At 38.0% G+C, this 18,796-nt stretch overlaps 1 protein-coding gene across 1 annotated transcript in view; it reads left to right on the forward strand.

Moving 5' to 3' along the window:
* The window catches only part of LOC107661185 (guanine nucleotide exchange factor VAV2-like), a 150,393-nt gene that overhangs the window by 95,682 nt on the left and 35,915 nt on the right, over nucleotides 1-18,796 (forward strand). Inside the window, exon 4 of the mRNA XM_016450659.1 lies at nucleotides 7,338-7,406. Coding sequence (XP_016306145.1) covers nucleotides 7,338-7,406 — 69 coding nt within the window. The remainder of the gene's footprint in view (nucleotides 1-7,337; nucleotides 7,407-18,796) is intronic.

Here is an 18,796-nt window from a genome sequence, read left to right on the forward strand (position 1 = left end):
ACTGTTTTGTTACTAGTTTAAGTATTTGCTATTGACTATTCAAATGCGGAGTTTTGCGCATCGTGTGTGTGCGCGTGTGTGTGTGTGAGAGAGAGAGCCAGAGAGAGTGTGAGAGAGCGAGAGAGAGAGCGAGAGAGAGAGCGAGAGAGAGAGAGAGAGAGAGAGAGACAGGGTCACATCACAGTGTACGAGCTGGCCTGGAAGACAAGGGGCAGACAGTGTCTAAACAAGACGTGAGAGTGGAGCAGAAAGTATCAGTAGCGCGGTTAACAACAAGAGATGATAACTGTTCAGGGGAAGGAAGCAAAGACGAAACCATAGCAGATAGCCGGGAGGGAGAAAAGCTTTACAACACGCATTACATTACGTATTTCATGGCACACTCGTTTTATGCGTATTTGGCGCCACCTATTGTTGTGGGTGTATTATTGACATGTCAAAGTCTAGACCCTGAATATAAGACGACCGCGTTTTTTCAGATGTATTTCCAAGAAAAAAACATCGTCTTATATTCAGGTCAATACGGTAGTTGACTTGAGAAATATATGCAGTACCATAAATGCAGTTATGCCCTAAAATTCAAGATATCGGTGCAAAAAATGCCCCTGTACGTGTTTTTGTCTCCATATTTATATCATATGATAAGCGATATTAACGTTACACGAGCAGCAAGAGCAATAGGCCTATCACACGAGTGCTGTTTGTCCCGAATATCACGAGTTTGAATGTGATTTTATACAACAGTTCAGTAAATAAAAAGTTGATATTGTGTTATATTTTAAACACAATATTATGTGTTTTTGCTCAATTTTGCAGAGAACATATTACCTTTAAAGCCATAGCAGAATTGTTGTGCGTTTCAGAGCAACACAACAGTGTTTAATTTCTGAATTAATCCACGTTTTAAACGAATCGAGTGAATAAATTATTCAAAGGCCAATAGAGAGAGCCGTTTACTTCATTCCTGAATGAATCAGCCGTTTGAATGAATCATAAAGGCATTTACCGCCACCTGCTGGCAGACTTAGTTTCTTATTTAGAGTATCATTTCATTAAAAAATAAATAAAAATAAAAACACTAAAGGGATAGTTCACCCAAAAAAATTTAATTCTGTCATGATTTACTCACCCTCATGTCGTTTCAAAATTTTCTTTTGTGGAACATAAAAAGGTATTTTGAAGACTGTTGGTAACAAAGCTGTTTTAGTTACCAATGATTTTCATTGTGTGAACAAAAAATACTGAGATGTTTCTCAAATTATCTTCTTTTATGTTCCATAGTTCACGTTAGGCCGTTATAGCCTAAATGCTTATGTGTAATTAATTTTATGTTGAATCAAATAAAATATTTCTTTCTAAAGCTACAATTTGTAATGTCTTCTTGATACTTTTTCATTTAACACAAAAAATAGCTGTAAATAATCTTTTGTGGATATTTTCACAGTCAAATTTATTTTGCGATTAATTAGATTAATTAATCGAAACATCATGTAATGAATTAGATTAAAATTTTTTATCGAATGACAGCCCTAATAAAATGTAATTTATCCATTAAAACAGAGCCTAGAAAAATTTAAACAGAAAAAAAAGGAATCTAGAAAAATTAAAATGCAAAAAAACGGAATTTGGGAAAAAACATAAAATGGATTTCATAGGGCCCTAGGCATTTAACAGTTTAGACGAGCAAACAGTGGTAATTATTCAAACTGTAATTAATTATATCTCAAAATGCTCATAAATGCTGGAAAATCCCACAGAGATACAGTAACTAGCAAACTGTTGGTTTACTGTTGCTTTGACAGGAGATGCGGGAAACCGTGTTTAATTCACATGACTAATTAGCGTGACATTTGTGAGCAGGTTTAACCTTCTTTTATTATAAACGCATCTGTAGCAGATGAGGAGGAAGTCCCTTTGAACCGAGATGTTTAATTAGCGATTCATTTGATGAAGCCTTGTAAGCAGGCTAATTATTTCGCTATCAGCAATTATTCCATCATGCGATACAACATCTTTGTGTTATGAGTTCAGCATGGTGATAGTCGCTCATCAAAATACATCTGAGTGGAACATTTATGCTTTCACCTCAAAGACGTAATGCATCCATTTGGAGGTTGTTTTCCTGCCAACAATGACTGTGATGCATTGTAATAAGGAAATAAAAGATGTGGCCACCATCTACAATTGAGCTTGTCATGGTGACGTTTTGAAATCTTTTTACCTTTGATTGCATGTCTTTAGGTGGTCCTCTAAGTGCATGCTTGAACACAACCCACACAGTAAAGCATACCACTCTATTCATGTCTATTTTTATATTTCACATGTATGTGCATTTATTTGACATATATACGTCCATATGGTGTGTATTTGTCTATAGGGCTGACTGGCAGCAACTTTAACGTTAAATGTAATAGTGATATGCTCTGTTAGCTGTCAGAGAGCATCTCTCTCTTTCTCTCTTCTCTGTCCATCAGAAGGCATAGCATCCTTGAGTGTCGTGTTGTTGGGAGGTGTGAGGTGAGGAGTTGGTCACATTGTCAGGGTGTATGTATGTTTATTAGTCTGCTATTGTGTGGGTGGGGATGTCCGATGTCAGCATTGGTTAAGTAAGGGGGCTCTTTGTGTGCCTGACCTCAAAAAAACAAAACAAAAAAAACACAAGTGACAGTTTGCTTAGATCATGCATTAAAGCCAGTTAGTAACATGACTCAAGGTCAGAGCCTTTCCTACCCTATAGCTCTATATTTCTCTCTCTCTCTCCTTTTCTCCCTCCATCAGGGCTGTTTGACAGCTCCGTAGGGACAGGAATACAGCATAGTTATGATTGAAGAGATGGCTCTCTGTCAACATGAGGTTGAACTTGATTTTTACATTTTCTGAAGAAAATGTCAAAAGTCCATGCCTGTACATAACTCATTGGGAGCGCCAGTGATCCTCTAGGGGTGTGTAAGATAACGTAAAATTAAAATATAATAAATTAACTAATTTTATGATTAATATGTTAAATAATTTAAATATATATAAATAATCAGCCACTTTCTTGTAGACCTACGTATTCTGTGATATTCTGTGTTTCGGAGCAGCTCAAGCTGTTTTGCGCTGTGTGAAATAGCCTACAGACTAAACGGCGGCTCAAAAACGCTGTATTACCATATACGCATACTACAGCTCGCGGCTAGATAAAAGAAGCCAGTGTTGCGATGGATGACGATTGTTATCAAGGTAAAGATGATTACAGTGACATACAGGAGTAACATTAAGCACGCGTGTGTCTGTTATTATTGATGCTCAAATGAATATGCGCTCTCGCCATACTGATCACTATAACTTAATCCTTGTGATAACATCATTGCATCATTGCATGTGGATGACAAAACAGGAAGTGACGTACAAAGCAAGATGAGAATAAAATAAAACAACTAAAACTCTTCAAAAGAATAAATATTTTCAAATAAACAACAGTTGAGTGTAGAAATCACAATAAGCATTATAAATAAATATAAAATTATACAAATTAAACTAATCAATAGTGAAATGAGTGAGTGCTTAAGTACACAAGCGCCATCTAGTGGAAATAGATATAATCAACTCAGATACCCTTTGTGACAGAAAATAGAAAACTTTGAGGCAGCAAATACACACGTAGTTGTCCAATTTAATGTACAGCTAGTGTTTTATGATGGATGCTTGCGTGTTTTGGAGAAGTTTGTGAGGATGGTGTTTATGTACATATGGGCATTAGACGCTCCCAACATGATCGCTTGTTCTGACAGAGGAACTGTTCACTGATGACATCAACCCACCTTCAGAGTTTCCACACATTCAGAATGTTTCCATTTTTCATTTGTATTTTGGCATGTTTAGTGATTCTGAATGGAACCGTATAGTAGTTTATTTGCAGTCCTTTGGCATCTCTCTGTGGTCTTGTTTGGTATGGCAGGTTGACATGTGCTTATTTGTTACAGTTACTGTATAATTGAGATTTAAGTTGTAAAGGATATCTGCAGTGACATTTTTGCAAAGTATGTTTGAACACAGAATGTTTAAATCTATCTTAAAAGAGGGAAAGTGTCGGGAATGACATCTGCATGTTTATGAGTGATTCACTCTTGAATTATCAGGGATTGATATAATGATAACCATAGTACTGAACTGGACAAAATTTATGAGAAAATGTGCATTAAGGCTAGAGCATCCTTACTAATTTCAGAAGCACCCTCCGTGATTTAATTCTACAACCTATCAGTAACTACTATCAAGATTATGCAAAACTGCCCTATTCCATTCAGTGCAAGTCATCAGAATAATATAAACACCATGGCTTTCACTTTTAAATTAAATTCACTTACAAATTAGCAGCAATTCGGCATAAAGCAATTGTTCGTTTTTAGTTCATTTGAGTTTTCCCTCTTTTCCTCAATTTCCTTGACTTTTAAATAGCTTAAAAGCACCGCGCGCATTTTACTTTCGCTTTTGAACTAGCAGCAATTCGGCGTCAATTGCTTGAATTCAGTTCAAACAACAACAAAATACAACTTCAAATTCAAATTAGCCTATATATAAATCATAGACCTTTTATTAACAAAATAATTCAAAATACACCATTCTATAGGCTATGCCTAATATAAAATAACAAATAACTTACACAAAATTTAAATTTAAATAGGTATACAAAACTGAAAATCAGCAAACATTGTGGAACCAAGTAAATAAGAAATGTAGAACATTTATTAGCAAAACGAATAAGAAAGCTTGGAGGCATGGCATACACCTTGATGTCAAATAAAATAAATAAATGTAGGGATTTCTAGTACATGAACGGACACCGATATGCCCTTATCAGTCATCATGAGGTTTGCTAATCACTCCCAGCCCAGGACTCCAATATTCTGGGTCGACTTCCTGCCAGTCTTGTCATCATCTACTCAGAGGAGTGATTATGGACTGATCCAATCAAGAAACAACAAAGCTTTCTTTGTATCAAGGACTGAAAAGGTTCGTTCACAACATATAGAAACCACGATGTCTTGTGACCCACCCTGAGTGCAACTATTATATCCAAGACAGGAAAAGGGACGGTAATCTAATCACGTCCTCAGGCCTGGAAGCACGGGATATGCAGCGTGAGGCCACATGACCCACTGAACATCTGCTTTCTGCCCTGACGGAAACCCTTACGTTTCTTGTGTCACAGACAAAGAAACAAAACGTACACAGACAATTCAAAAGACAACCAGGGAAAATTATTGAAAGTATCGGGGCCACTATATTCGTCAACTCTCATTCTAATAATCTCTATGTATGTATGTGTGTGTGTATGTATGTGTGCTTTAGTCTAGCTTTAATGTAATCCAGAATAGCCAATAAAATTTGTGTTTCATTTATAAAGAATTATTGTCTGGTGTCGTGATATCTCAAAGTCAAGACTCTTGCCAAAGATCCCTTGCTACCTAGCTCGTAGCTTACTTATAATAATTACTATAATAGCTTACTTATAATAATTGTATTGACCGTGGCCAGGGAAATACAAAGATTCAAGTTGTTAAAATATACTAAGAATCACCGGCTCGCTGGACGACCCTTGATTTAAAGTGTAAACTATCAGATTTGAAATCAGTTTTAATCAGGTTGATATCGAATTTTCAAGATTCGATTCCTTTCAAACCCTGACTGAATTAATAGTAATTAATTCCCTAAAATAAAATAAAAGTAATCAAGTCATTACATAAATTACAAGTTTAAATAAAGTAAAAATCTGCAAACATTGTGGAACCAATTAAATAAGAAACTAATGCTTACAAAAACTTCCAAAATCACCTTAGATAAACGGCAAAAGTCAACAGGCTTTTCAAAATCCAAAATACTGCCAAACAGGCGCTTTTGCATTTGTAAATCATCCGCTATCGTCTTGTCTTTCTCACCTCACTCTTCTTGTCAGTCAGCTCCACTCACTCTCCTCACATGATAAATGAAATCTGATCTGTGATGAACTGTCGTTAGGCACGCTGCATTGAGCAGCCGCTTTCAGTTTTTAATTGTAGTGTCTGTTCTCTAACTTAATTTTTATTACTATAAAAAATCAAAACAATGGTGGGGGACGGTACTGCGGTGGGCAAGTGATGTAACTGGTGTTGCGACTTAATAACGGCATCACCGCCAACACCATCTATCACAGCAAGCCTAGCATGAAGGCCAACTAGTGTCACCCTTTTGAATACAGCATTATTGAGCATATACACTAGTCAGCATTTGAAGTCGATCAAAACCTTTCATCAAAGTTGTCCTAAAACCTAAATGCATTCTTATCTTAGGACAACTTTGATTAACTTTTTTGATCCACTTCAAATTTTGACTACTGTATAAAATAATATCTATGCTTTTTGGTTTCTAGGGTATTTGGTAGGGTGGTTGCTAGACTATTCTGGATAGTTGCTTGGAGGATGCTTGGGTTTCTGGTTTATTTGAATCTCTAATAATCAGCCATAGTAGAAAAAAGCATTTATATGGAAGTGAAGCCACATAAAAGCCTGTGTTGTGCCATTTACGGCCTGACAAATGTGGCATATTAAATGCATATATAGCTCATTTCATTTCACACAAGAGCAGCAACAGCAACTAAGTTATGATGTGAAGAGCTCCATAAAGCCATGATGTTTTGTGTTGGGTAGAAAGTCTGCATTATTCAAAGGTGTGAATCACGTATATTAAATTGTATTGACTTTGAGGCATACCCTATACACGCTAAAGCGAAAGTGACAAGGCTTGCCTCAAAATCACTTTATTTTCCATGCCTCATGTTTTTTGCATGCTGCACAGCACCTTTTGCCCCACATAATGTGTGAGATTAAGTGATTTGATGAGATCTCTGGAGGAAGAGCCATGCCATTAATCAAAAAATTGATCGGTCCTCCATTTGCAGCTTTCTAATAGGCCGGTGAATGTTCGTGAGCCTTGGATGAATCCCAGTGGGTCGGCTCTCTGAGGAGTCTAGAGCCTGACCCGCAGTTATTAAGAAAAGGGCTGAAGTGTTTGCGTTTAGGTGTCTCTGTCAAACTGCAATAGCCTGTGTCATTCAGTCCTGCCACGGCCTTTTCACTGTGCCTGCTGTATTCTGTCAGAAATCAGATAAATGCCTTTGAAACATCTGTCATATTGTTACAAACGTCAATCACAGAGGAGGTGGAAGGCTCATGAATAAACCCACCTGTTGAATTATGGATGTTGTAGCAGTCAATTGTGCTATATTCTTTCCTTCTCTGTGTGCAGTGGCTAATGCTCTCTTTCTCATCTCTTCTCTCTCTCTCTCTCTCTCTCTCTCTCTCTCTCTCTCTCCCCAGGCCCTTTCCATCAGAGGACACAGCGCTGAATGAAGATGATGTGTACCGGAGCTTGGAGGAGCTGGCAGAGTAAGTGTTTTAAATCATAGAAACAGAATATAATGGCAAGGAATCGCTGGCTATTAGGGTTCTTTAAGGTGTGGTCACATTTCAGTGAAATTTTGTGGGCAAAAAAATATTCATTGTTTATTATCAATAGTGTAGAGAGGTAAGAAGTCACTTTCAAACCAAGAAGCTTTCTGTTGGTCACCACAGCAATTTTGTGACCAATGTGAATGAGCATTATCTGCATGAGGAAATTTTTTGCAAAACTGTACACTTGGATTTCTTTTGAAATGACTACAAAATTTCACCAAGAAACTGTAAATGTGACCACACCTTTTTTTCACCTTTAGTGGCATTATTCCAGACAAAATGTACTCTCCTAAGGTCACACATATGTGCCATTGTCACATAGTACTTGATATTTTTCTCGGCCGTGATCGTCATGAACCAACAGTATTAGTTTGTGATCACTAGATAAGCATTAGGATTGTTTTTTTTTTTGTGATTTCTGGGATGTATTTCCATTTGTATGTCAGTACTAATCCTTGGAATTAATTTGATTTAAAAACGATACTTTATAGTGTGATAATGCCATGAGTAATCAAAATGTCCTGGGATTTATATGCATTATATGCAATCAATGCTTTAGTTGCCAAGCTCTTATGTGCCCACTTGAGGAAGACTGCTTTTGTGTTTTATAGGAAATAGGTTATTATGCCACATTCAAGACAAAGTCAGAAGTAGCAATACTCAAGTTGAAATTTCCTGCTTCCAACCTCTAAGCATTAGAGTCATGCTATTTGGAATTCTCTGACCTCCTCCTGAAATACAATGGACCATTGCTTTATTTGTTGGCATCTTGGAAATCGTCAAATGATGAAGTCATTGAATTTGCCCAGGCTGACCTGAAGTTGGATGTCCTAGTGTGCTGTTCCAGTGATTATTTTAGGTGATTAGGACGTGGTAGAATTCCAAGTTCAGTGTTTATGGAGTGCTGCATTTATTAGTTAACTAACTGAATCCAACTGGAATGGAATTAAATTATTTATTAGTCACATCTGCACCCCACCATCCTAGTCTCTGACTGATCCAGTAACCCTGGTACAAACAGCCAGGCGGTAAAAGCTCTTCCGGTTACCATGGCAATGCCATGCCATGCTCAGAGCATGGCAGGATGGCAGTGTGGGCGTTAAGAGGAGTAAGGGAGAATGAGGGAGGGGGTTGTGACAGTGGTGACAGGCCTGATTCCTCGCTGATTAATTGTGAATAATTAGGCAGCTGGGCGGATAGGTGTCATTCATCAGAGGAGGACGGCGTGATACAAGCATGTTAGTGCAGACTGCATACATTAAACCTCTCACAATGCCTGTTACAAACTTCTGTGGAGCTGTAAATGGAGATGAGCTTATGTCAGACCTCAACAGTCTCCATTAAATAGCAGCCCAAAGAAACACAGCCTGTGTGCGTGTTGTTTTGAACCATTATAAAGTGAGGGAAGACAATCATTGCAAATAAAAAGAAGGCCTTGAGGGACCGAAGTGTGATCTGTCCTGGTGGTCTATACCTTATTGTCACAACCTTGTTTTGTTGGAGGATTTTTATTGGGCATTACAAAGAAACATGGCAATTGAGGGGGGACAGGATCAGGCTGGATTTGAACCTAGGATCTGGACTAGAAGTTTTGCTAAAATGTATCCTTCTGTAAACATAAGGGATGAACAGAACTGCTTTATGCTACATATGAGAGCAACAAAGAAACATGAAGTAATGTAAAAAGATGAGAAAGAACTTAAAGGATACTGGTAATGTCTGCACCACGTTGACCCAAGTTCAGGGCTTAACACTGCGAGAAATTTTTGGGCCAGTTGGGCTACATTGCCACAGAAAAACATACATTTATTGATTTGTTTTTATGACAGTCAAACTTGGGTATATAGTTTTTCTTAGATTTATTCTTCAATATTGCTTCAAATTTGGTTGATTTGACACCAAGAATGTTATCAAGCTGGGTCACATAAAGGTTTTTTGATGGTTTAAAAATGACTTGTTGAAAGCACCAAATCAGTATTATTTTGCATTGTATGCCATTGTTTTCAAAGATTGTTAATGAATTTATTCCTATGAATTTGTAAAGTAGTTCTTTTTTGTGATTTTTTTAAAATCATTTTTAATATTTTTAAAAATATATTTAAATTATCTTCTCTTTGCAAAAAAATTACATTAATACCTTTTAGAAGTATTTTATTCAGTGGATTGTCCACAAATAGTCAACATTTTTAATATATAAACAATAAACAAATTTTTTCATTCATTTACCAGTGAAAAGCACTGGAAATCTGTAAGCAAAAGTCTTTTTTATTCTTTATTATTATTTTATTTTTACCTGGAGGGGCATAATCCCAGGTACAAAACAGAACAGACTGTTCCTCCGTCTCTTACTGCTACTTCTGTATTTGTGTCAAATTAAATATGCAAAAAAAAAAAAAGTTTTTTTTTTTTCAGGCCATTCCAGCTAACTCTTCAAGACATTCTGAAGTCATTCTGGCATTTCCAAAAATACCTCATCTGTCAGCTAGCTATATACCTTCACCTTAGGGCTGCATGCTTAATCGAATGCGATTTTCTGTGATTAGTAGTAAATCTCCATCACGTGCTTTCAGATGGAGCAGCATTTACTACACAGAGCCGTAGTTCTCTGACAAGCTACGCAAAATCGCGTTCATAATCGCAGACGATTTAATCGCACGATTATGAAATCGAAGAAAACGTTCTGCGATTATGAAAGCTGTTTGCGTAGCTTGTCAGTGAACTACGGCTCTGTGTAGTAAATGCTGCTCCATCTGAAAGCACATGAAAATACCACATTTAATAACATGTTTTATACTCCAAACTCACTTCATAACGTCAGTCATGTGTTTGAAGTAAATCCTTCTGTGAGATGATGTGGCTTCTTACACAGAATAAGGCACGCAACATATTTCATAGTATTCTAAGCAGTGATAAAGGTTATGTCGATTAGCATTGCATTATTATATACTTTATTATAATAAAAATTATAATAAGACAAACTCCGATAAACCATATATTGGCCATATATACACGTAGTCGTGTGTTTATTAGTCACGTTGAATTAATCAAAGCAGTTAAATCTTCTGTTTATTCAGCAACCGCTATAGGGATTTCCTGGGTTTCTTCTGCAAGGCGTATTTGGAGTTTCAGCGCGAAAGCGCCCTCTGGCCTTCGGATGGAGATTTACTGCTGATCACAGGACCGTGCTTCACTGAATGATACGCATGACAATCACAGCTTCTGCCTAATCGTGATTTATCGCCTTTGCGATTTAATTTCGATTAATTGTGCAGCCCTACTTCACCTCGTTGACATTTACTGTTGACATATCAGAATTCATAAAACAGCAATTTTCTATACATCACTTAAATCCAAATGTTTAAAGATGCAAAGCATAAAAACTTCATAAACAAATGTAAAAACAGTTCTGTCAACTCACCCAAAACTTTCTCCCTAGGCCTTTGAGCCACCTTTACTGCTGAGTCCTGGTATATGTGAGGCCATATAATGGACCTTTGACATTTCCACTGTCGACGGCCTCTTGCACTGATCCGTATCGACTTTAGACGCTGCCTGATATAGCCTGAAGTGATTGCTGACCTCTTTCAATGTTCTTGATATCTCTCTGCTATCTGATCCCTCTTTACATGCAGATTCATGTTGAAACACATTTCAGTGCCTAATCTAATAGAGGTTAAAACCACGCCCAAAGCACAAGCACTCACTGCACCACCGATGATGGAACAGTGAATTTGAGCGAATAAATGAAGCTACCCATCCATGCGGACCCATGACCTTTTACAGCCGTAAATATGGTTCACTTCCACCACAACGTTGTCGTCTGATTAATGGAAAGGTCCCCGATATGATGCGCCGGGACACAGTTTAACAAGCACTTTCATCAGGCTGCTCGGAGCACTCTTAATTGGACTTGATATCATTGTCTCCGTTAATGGAAATGTGCATGAAAGGGTGTGCTGCAGTGCTTCTGAACCTCAGAAATCATGTGGCTTCAATAGGTTTATTCACATAAGCCCTGTGTCTGTTTCTATTAGATTGGAGATGTTTTTCAACATTGTGCCGTAAATGGGGCCAAATGCAGTGCGAATGAGAAGACTGCTGATTGTACTCAATAATAGTGTTGTATCTTTCGGTTATTGAAGTAAAGAGCGTGGTTCACTTCAGGATATAAAAGGTAGAAAGTGCTAATCAAGGCGCTTTTGTGAAAGGTTAATGGTGTTGAAGAAGCTCTTTGGTCGGGCTTACTCTTGAATGTAAGAAATGACTGAGACACTCCTCTTCAAAAGAACATTAAAAGACAGACAGCATTCACTCATACTGCTTACGGCCAGCAGATTTAAACTTTATGAGATTTATGAGACTGTGAGGGATGAAAGTACAGTCCGTTTTTTTTATACTTTCTTTCTTCCCATTTAATGTGAGCATGGGGATTGACAGACTCAGTATGATCATCTGAAAGACTACATAGACAGTTTCTGAACTAAAGATATTTAATAACTTTTTTAAATATAAATGCAAGTTTTTTCTGTGTTGCTTTCTCAAGCCTGTAAATTTCCCATCATTGGCCAGCGTGTTTGCTACAGTGGTTCAAAAGGGGAGCTCCATCACAAACTATTGTGTTTATTTTCCACACACTTCTGTATTTTGACATTTTAACGGGTGCTGAACCAGGGACTGTGGTCTTGAGTGCTGTGTATTCAGGTATGCACTCATCCGAACTGACTGCTGTTGGTAATTCAGTGATATAAATGTGCCAGGGCTGTTAATTCTGATTTATTATCTGTGAGTAATCTGCGAGTTCACATCCAATCCAGCCCTATTAGATTTCCCAGCATCATCATCTCTTTCCACTATATTTAATGTGATCATCCAAAAACTGACAAAGCATGAAATTGTTCAATTTTAGCAAGCAGACTGTGTCCCTTTCTCTATCAAATAGCAATCATACGTCTGGATGTACATCATGTCAGCAATGATTTACTTCATCCTAACTGGTTGCTGCTATGTTACATTCTCACCTGAGGCATTGTGGGTAGTGGAGCCTCAGGCTAAAGCACTCTGAGCTTCCAGGAGGGACAAACGACTGCCATTGGCACCTGTCTCTTCTGGCACCTCAGACTGAGCTCAACGACCTATTCAGTCAAGATGATGGACGTGTTTGGAAATTTGACAAACATTCAGTGGAATCCTCAAATAATGTACAGAACATCTTAACCAAGTAGTTTTAGCCCACATGACTTGATTTTTTCACACACACACACACACACACACACACACACACACACACACATATATATATATATATATATATATATATACATAATGTAAGTAAGAAAGCAGTTTAAGTATAAATATATTTAAGAAATAATATACTTACTTTTCCCCCAAAATGTAAATGCATTTAGTTTCTTTTTATTTTGTTTCTCGTCCTTGTATTTGATTCAAGTCCCAGTGGAGACTAATGGGGTATTTTTTGCCCAGAACTGCAGTTTGTTGTCTTCAGAGAGAGGCTTTGAGACTCAAGGTCACATCTTCTGACAGATATGCAAAATGCTGCCTGTCTGATAACATATGTACAGATCTTTACACCATGTTGGCCTCTTCTAGTACACTGGGTCAGTGTGGCTGGGTCAGTGTGCCAGGCATGCAGAAACAGCATGTGGTCCTCTTTTATTGCCATGCCCTGAGTCCATATGTAGAGTGTTCTGCCAGTGTTGTGAACTGTTCCCATTATCTTCCCTCTCATTACTTCATCCCGGGTTACTGGGATCAGTTCTAGTATGACAGTGTGTGGTGAAGTTAACTTTTATTGACATACTGCTATGAGTTTGGGATGGATCCATTGCTCTGCTCTAAACATGGTTTTCCCTTTCTGGGTTTGTGGTTGGCTAAGCGAAGGAAACAGTCAAGAATGCTGTTACACAAGTGAAATCAGCACTTGTGAGTGGTCTCGGAGCAACCTCTGTGGTCCTGATGGTTTAGACAGCATGAAACCACAAAATATTCATAATTTCAATGAATTCTTGGTTGTGGCCCAAATGGAGTCGTACTCCGGTATGAGAAAGAATCTTTCCACACTTTCAATATACAGATTATGACTATTTACACCATATTGAATCATAAATCAGTCAGGATTTTTCCATTGGCACTCATAGATGTATATGTACTTTATAATGCCCACCCACCAGAACCACAAGTTGGATCAGCCTTAATAACATTAATTTGACAGTGGAGCTGGTCTTTGCTTTGTTGTATTCTTATATAAAGAAGCATTTTGTGATCTTTCCATGTGTTCATACTGATTATGGCCAAAAGTTTGTAATTTTACGTAATGATACCTAATGGGGTCATGTCATTGCATGCTAAAAATAACCACCTTTTTTGACCGTCTGTCTTCTTACATCCTACTGTTTTTTTAGCCTACAGCTAAAATTCATATCACGATATTTTACACTGCCCAGGCGATATCGATATTATATTGCGATATGAGAGAAAAAAAATTATAGGCAAAATATTTTAACCGTATATAACTAGAAAAAGTGAGGGATTGGACATGGACCTGAAAAACTTGTGCCATAGTTTTTCTCAAAAAGTGCAAATGTGCAACATGAGGTAGGCCTGTATGAATTAAATTAAATTAAATATTGTGTGTTTGAGTAGGTCAGTGGTTCCCAAACTTTTTCTATCAGGCCCCCCTTTTGTAGAGAAAAATATTTTCAACGATTCTCTTATGAATATTTGAAATTGTTCTTTGTGTCAGAGCGCTGGAGTTGGTCAGAAATAGAACGGGGCATCAGTTTACTGTCATGGATTTGTCGCGTCGCATCCACAGCAGAGAACATCACTGGGTTTTGTTTGCTTTTGTCAAATCGCGCCGCTCGCGTCTAGTGTAGACACGTTGTTTTGGTATTTGTGAATCTTAAGTATATTCATAAGCGGGTACTGCGAGTCATGATGAGGTCATTAAAATATATCAAATTAATATTTTGCGCTCAATTATTTACTTATCAGGCAAGTGACCGCATGATAAGCGGGAAAATTACGCAGTGTAGTCTTTATCACCCTACAGAGGTTTATTTTGCAAAATAATCTGCTGACTGTACACTATCCCTCAGCCTTGCCGCGCCCCCCAGTGTGGGAACCACTGGAGTAGGCGATTTGCGCTCTGTTAATTTGGTCTGTTATGATGCTCTATGTGTTTGATTACTAATGCCTGTGTAGTACGGCGTTGCACACAGAGGACAAAAACGTTCAGCCTCGACTCTTTATCGTCATTTGTGTTAAAATTTGCAAAGCGTACCAAATTGAACAAAACAATATAAATGCAAAATTTTAATTCATGAATATATAGCGGTATCCACGGTATAGCAAAATCCATATCATGGAACAACATATGAACATGGAATCACTTTCATACCGGTATAGCGCCCACCCCTACACAATACACACAGAACCTCACAGTCCACTGTACAGATCACTGCATCTCACATAATGCAGCTAATGCTTGTCCTCAGGGATTTGAGGTCACACGATAGAGCTTTCAGAATCCTTTTTGCCTCAGTTCCTTTGCAGTTTGGGACTAGTGTGATTCAGAGGGACAATGTGTTTTTTTCTTTAGTCCACTGTGCTGTGACAGACAGCAGCTCTGCGAGTGGGGAAAGTCAACTCCGCTAATGAGGGAGGACTGCAAGCCATCCGTCCTTCAGGGTGAACTGTACAACCTCAATTAATACTTCAAACAATCCCTTCTCCTTGTGCACACAGTGCTGAATGTTAGATTGAGGCCAGTACCTTTCTTTTTATTAGCTTGTCCGTTTCTACCTACTGTCCAAACATGCAAGTCATGTTTGTCATTTTGAAAAAGGAACGCCATTTAAATCATGTTCAAGTCGGAAGGGGAAGTCGTGGCCTAATGGTTAGAGAGTCGGACTCATAACCCAAAGGTTGTGGGTTCGAGTCTCGTACCGGCAGGGATTGTAGGTGGGGGGAGTGAATGTACAGCGCTCTCTCCCACCTTCAATACCACGACTGAGGTGCCCTTGAGCAAGGCACCGAACCCCCAACTGCTCCCCGGGCGCCGCAGCAAAAATGGCTGCCCACTGCTCCGGGTGTGTGTTCACGGTGTGTGTGTGTTCACTGCTGTGTGTGTGCACTTTGGATGGGTAAATGCAGAGCACTAATTCCTAGTATGGGTCACCATACTTGGCCACATGTCACTTCACTTCACTTCAAAAAGGTAATTATTTTGAATTCCGCAATTTCACAGTTCTCTCAAAGGATTTTCAAAGTGAAGGTCGTCCTATCCATGTAGTGGTCCCACTGTAAAACACCGTTTTAATGAAAGACAGTTCAATAAACTTTGAGCTTTTCACCCTTTTTTGTACTGATTGACAGAACAGTTTTCGCCAGAAGCTTTTAGTGGCCTTACAGGAATTACAGTAGTTATATTATATTAGTTTGCTTTTGTTACAAATGATTAATATGCGTGTATGTGTGGCAAATTATTATTAAAATTTTATTATTAAAATATAAAAATTTATATATAATAGCACATCAATTAATTTTACTCTTATTCTGAAAAGCAATTTAAGATGTAAAGAAACATAAACACAGGCAGAAGTCTTTGTACAGTATAAACAAACTCTAATAAGACCTTCTAGCAATACATCAGATTACCCACAATGCCCCAGGAGATCTAATATCAAAGAATTCCTGAATCCACACATTCACAGAAGGTAACAGTGGATTTGCTCTTATTCAGCAGCCACAGGCACGAACCAAAGAATTCCAGTCACCCAAATAAATAAAACACTCAAAAATTATACTCTTGAGTATTATTTGTTCTGAAAGCCACGTGAGAGACTGAAGTTGATGAAGTTCCATATAAAATTGTGCAGCTGTTTTCTCTAATTTATATTTCTTATGGTATAGAACAGGGGTCAGGAACCTTTTTTGACCAAAGAGCCAATTTTTTTATTTTTGGTTCATGCATTTTTCCAAAAGAGCCAATATATATAGCCTAATATTATATAAAATGCATGTTTTTTTTCAATAACGTTTTAATAATAGTAACTTTATTAGGACCATGGAAACTAAAATACACAAATATGCAACTAACCGTCAAAAATTGTGCAGGGCTGAGTGAGTGAAGAACTCACTCTTCGAGTGAGTGAAGAATAATGCACTGTGCATGTTGACCGTATTTATGTGAATACACACCAGTGCAGGCATTTTGACACTCCGTGTTTTGACCGTTTTAGGCGTGCTACCAAAGACGTTTATGTTTCTCCGTGTTCCACTCGGACCTCGCGCGCAGAAAACATGCAGTGAGGAGGATTTGCTCTTATTCAGCAGCCACAGGCACGAACCAAAGAATTCCAGTCACCCAAATAAATAAAACACTCAAAAATTATACTCTTGAGTATTATTTGTTCTGAAAGCCACGTGAGAGACTGAAGTTGATGAAGTTCCATATAAAATTGTGCAGCTGTTTTCTCTAATTTATATTTCTTATGGTATAGAACAGGGGTCAGGAACCTTTTTTGACCAAAGAGCCAATTTTTTTATTTTTGGTTCATGCATTTTTCCAAAAGAGCCAATATATATAGCCTAATATTATATAAAATGCATGTTTTTTTTCAATAACGTTTTAATAATAGTAACTTTATTAGGACCATGGAAACTAAAATACACAAATATGCAACTAACCGTCAAAAATTGTGCAGGGCTGAGTGAGTGAAGAACTCACTCTTCGAGTGAGTGAAGAATAATGCACTGTGCATGTTGACCGTATTTATGTGAATACACACCAGTGCAGGCATTTTGACACTCCGTGTTTTGACCGTTTAAGGCGCGCCACCAAAGACGTCTATGCTTCTCCGTGTTCCACTCGGACCTCGCACGCAGAAAACATGCAGTCAGAAGCGGATTAAGTTCCGTTTCGCAGCTTTGAATTTTGAATACTGTCTGCCTTCAAGAATGTCCCACTCCTTACTGTCTCATTCATTCACGTTCCTTTGTTAATAATACAATTTTTGTAATAGATCATTTGCTGGTAAAGGGTGAGAGACCTGGCGAGTCAGGTGTGGCTCGCGAGCCATAGGTTCCCGACCCCTGGTATACAAGGTCACACAGATGGATTAACACCCAGCAGCTCTTGCCAGAACGACAATCCTCCAACTATTGGCGACTCACTCTGGCTGGCTTCCATCCATCTATGCCAGTCTCGTTTCAGATTCCAGTGATTCAGTAAAACATTTTTGGATATAACTGGATATAACATGGTGATGGCTTAGGTATTTGTGTAGTCTACCAACTACACAATGCTGAAAAAACATTTTTGACCAGCCTGTTGTGCTAGTTATGGCTGATTTAAGCTGGTGGTTTTTATGCTAGTTTTAGCTGGTTTAAAAGATTCCCCCAGCATGACCAGCTGAAAAGTTCCCTAAATCCCTCTAAAACCAGCCAAAAGATCTGCAAACCAGGTTTGGCTTGGAAATGTTGTGCTCTGTGAAACAAATTTACCACATTAACTTTCAGTTTGTCGCAAATAAATTGTTTTTGCAAGGGATTGCTACAGCAAATCAAATCACACAAACTCCCTGAAGCCAGCAGGATGTGGACCAGTAATTTCTTATCTTTGTTGTTCCCCTAGCAAAATATTTCCTCAGTATTAATCTACATTTGCATTGAAATAAACATGTATTCTCCTGAAGAACCTGAAGTGTTACATAATAGCAAAGTCATGGTATATTAAATGTAGCGTCTGGACCAATCAAACACACAATATATATTTTGTTAGCTATATTTAACAAATACTCTGTAACACCCCTCAGTTAACAAGCCATATGAGGACCTATGGACCTTTCCCCCTAAATGCGTAACACCCTAGGATGTCTGCAACGACACCAGGCCCCCCCTGGTCCCCATGGCAACTAATGCTGATATCACTGGTTTTATGACCCACAGGAATGTGAGTAGGGAAAATCACTACCTTTTTATAGGAAGAGACACAATGCACAGTAGAATGATTAATTATTCATATTTCCCCATGAGCTGATTCGCTACATAAAGCATGGAAGTAATGATCTTACTGGCTAATTAAAAAGCTTTAAAGTGGGAACATGGCTTTCCAGAGTATCCTAGCACACTCACACAAGTTGTTAAATGCTAATTAGGATCTCTACGGCACACTTCTTTATTATCTGCTAGTAGGGCTGGGCGATTTTGCAAAAAATTTAAATTCTCGATTTTTTATGATTTTTAACTAGTCAACTTGAAAATGTAACTACAACATGATTCAAGTTACTTTTTCTTTATTAACC

Source organism: Sinocyclocheilus anshuiensis, unplaced genomic scaffold (genome assembly GCF_001515605.1).
Source record: "Sinocyclocheilus anshuiensis isolate Anshui unplaced genomic scaffold, SAMN03320099.WGS_v1.1 scaffold671, whole genome shotgun sequence".
NCBI lineage: Eukaryota > Metazoa > Chordata > Actinopteri > Cypriniformes > Cyprinidae > Sinocyclocheilus > Sinocyclocheilus anshuiensis.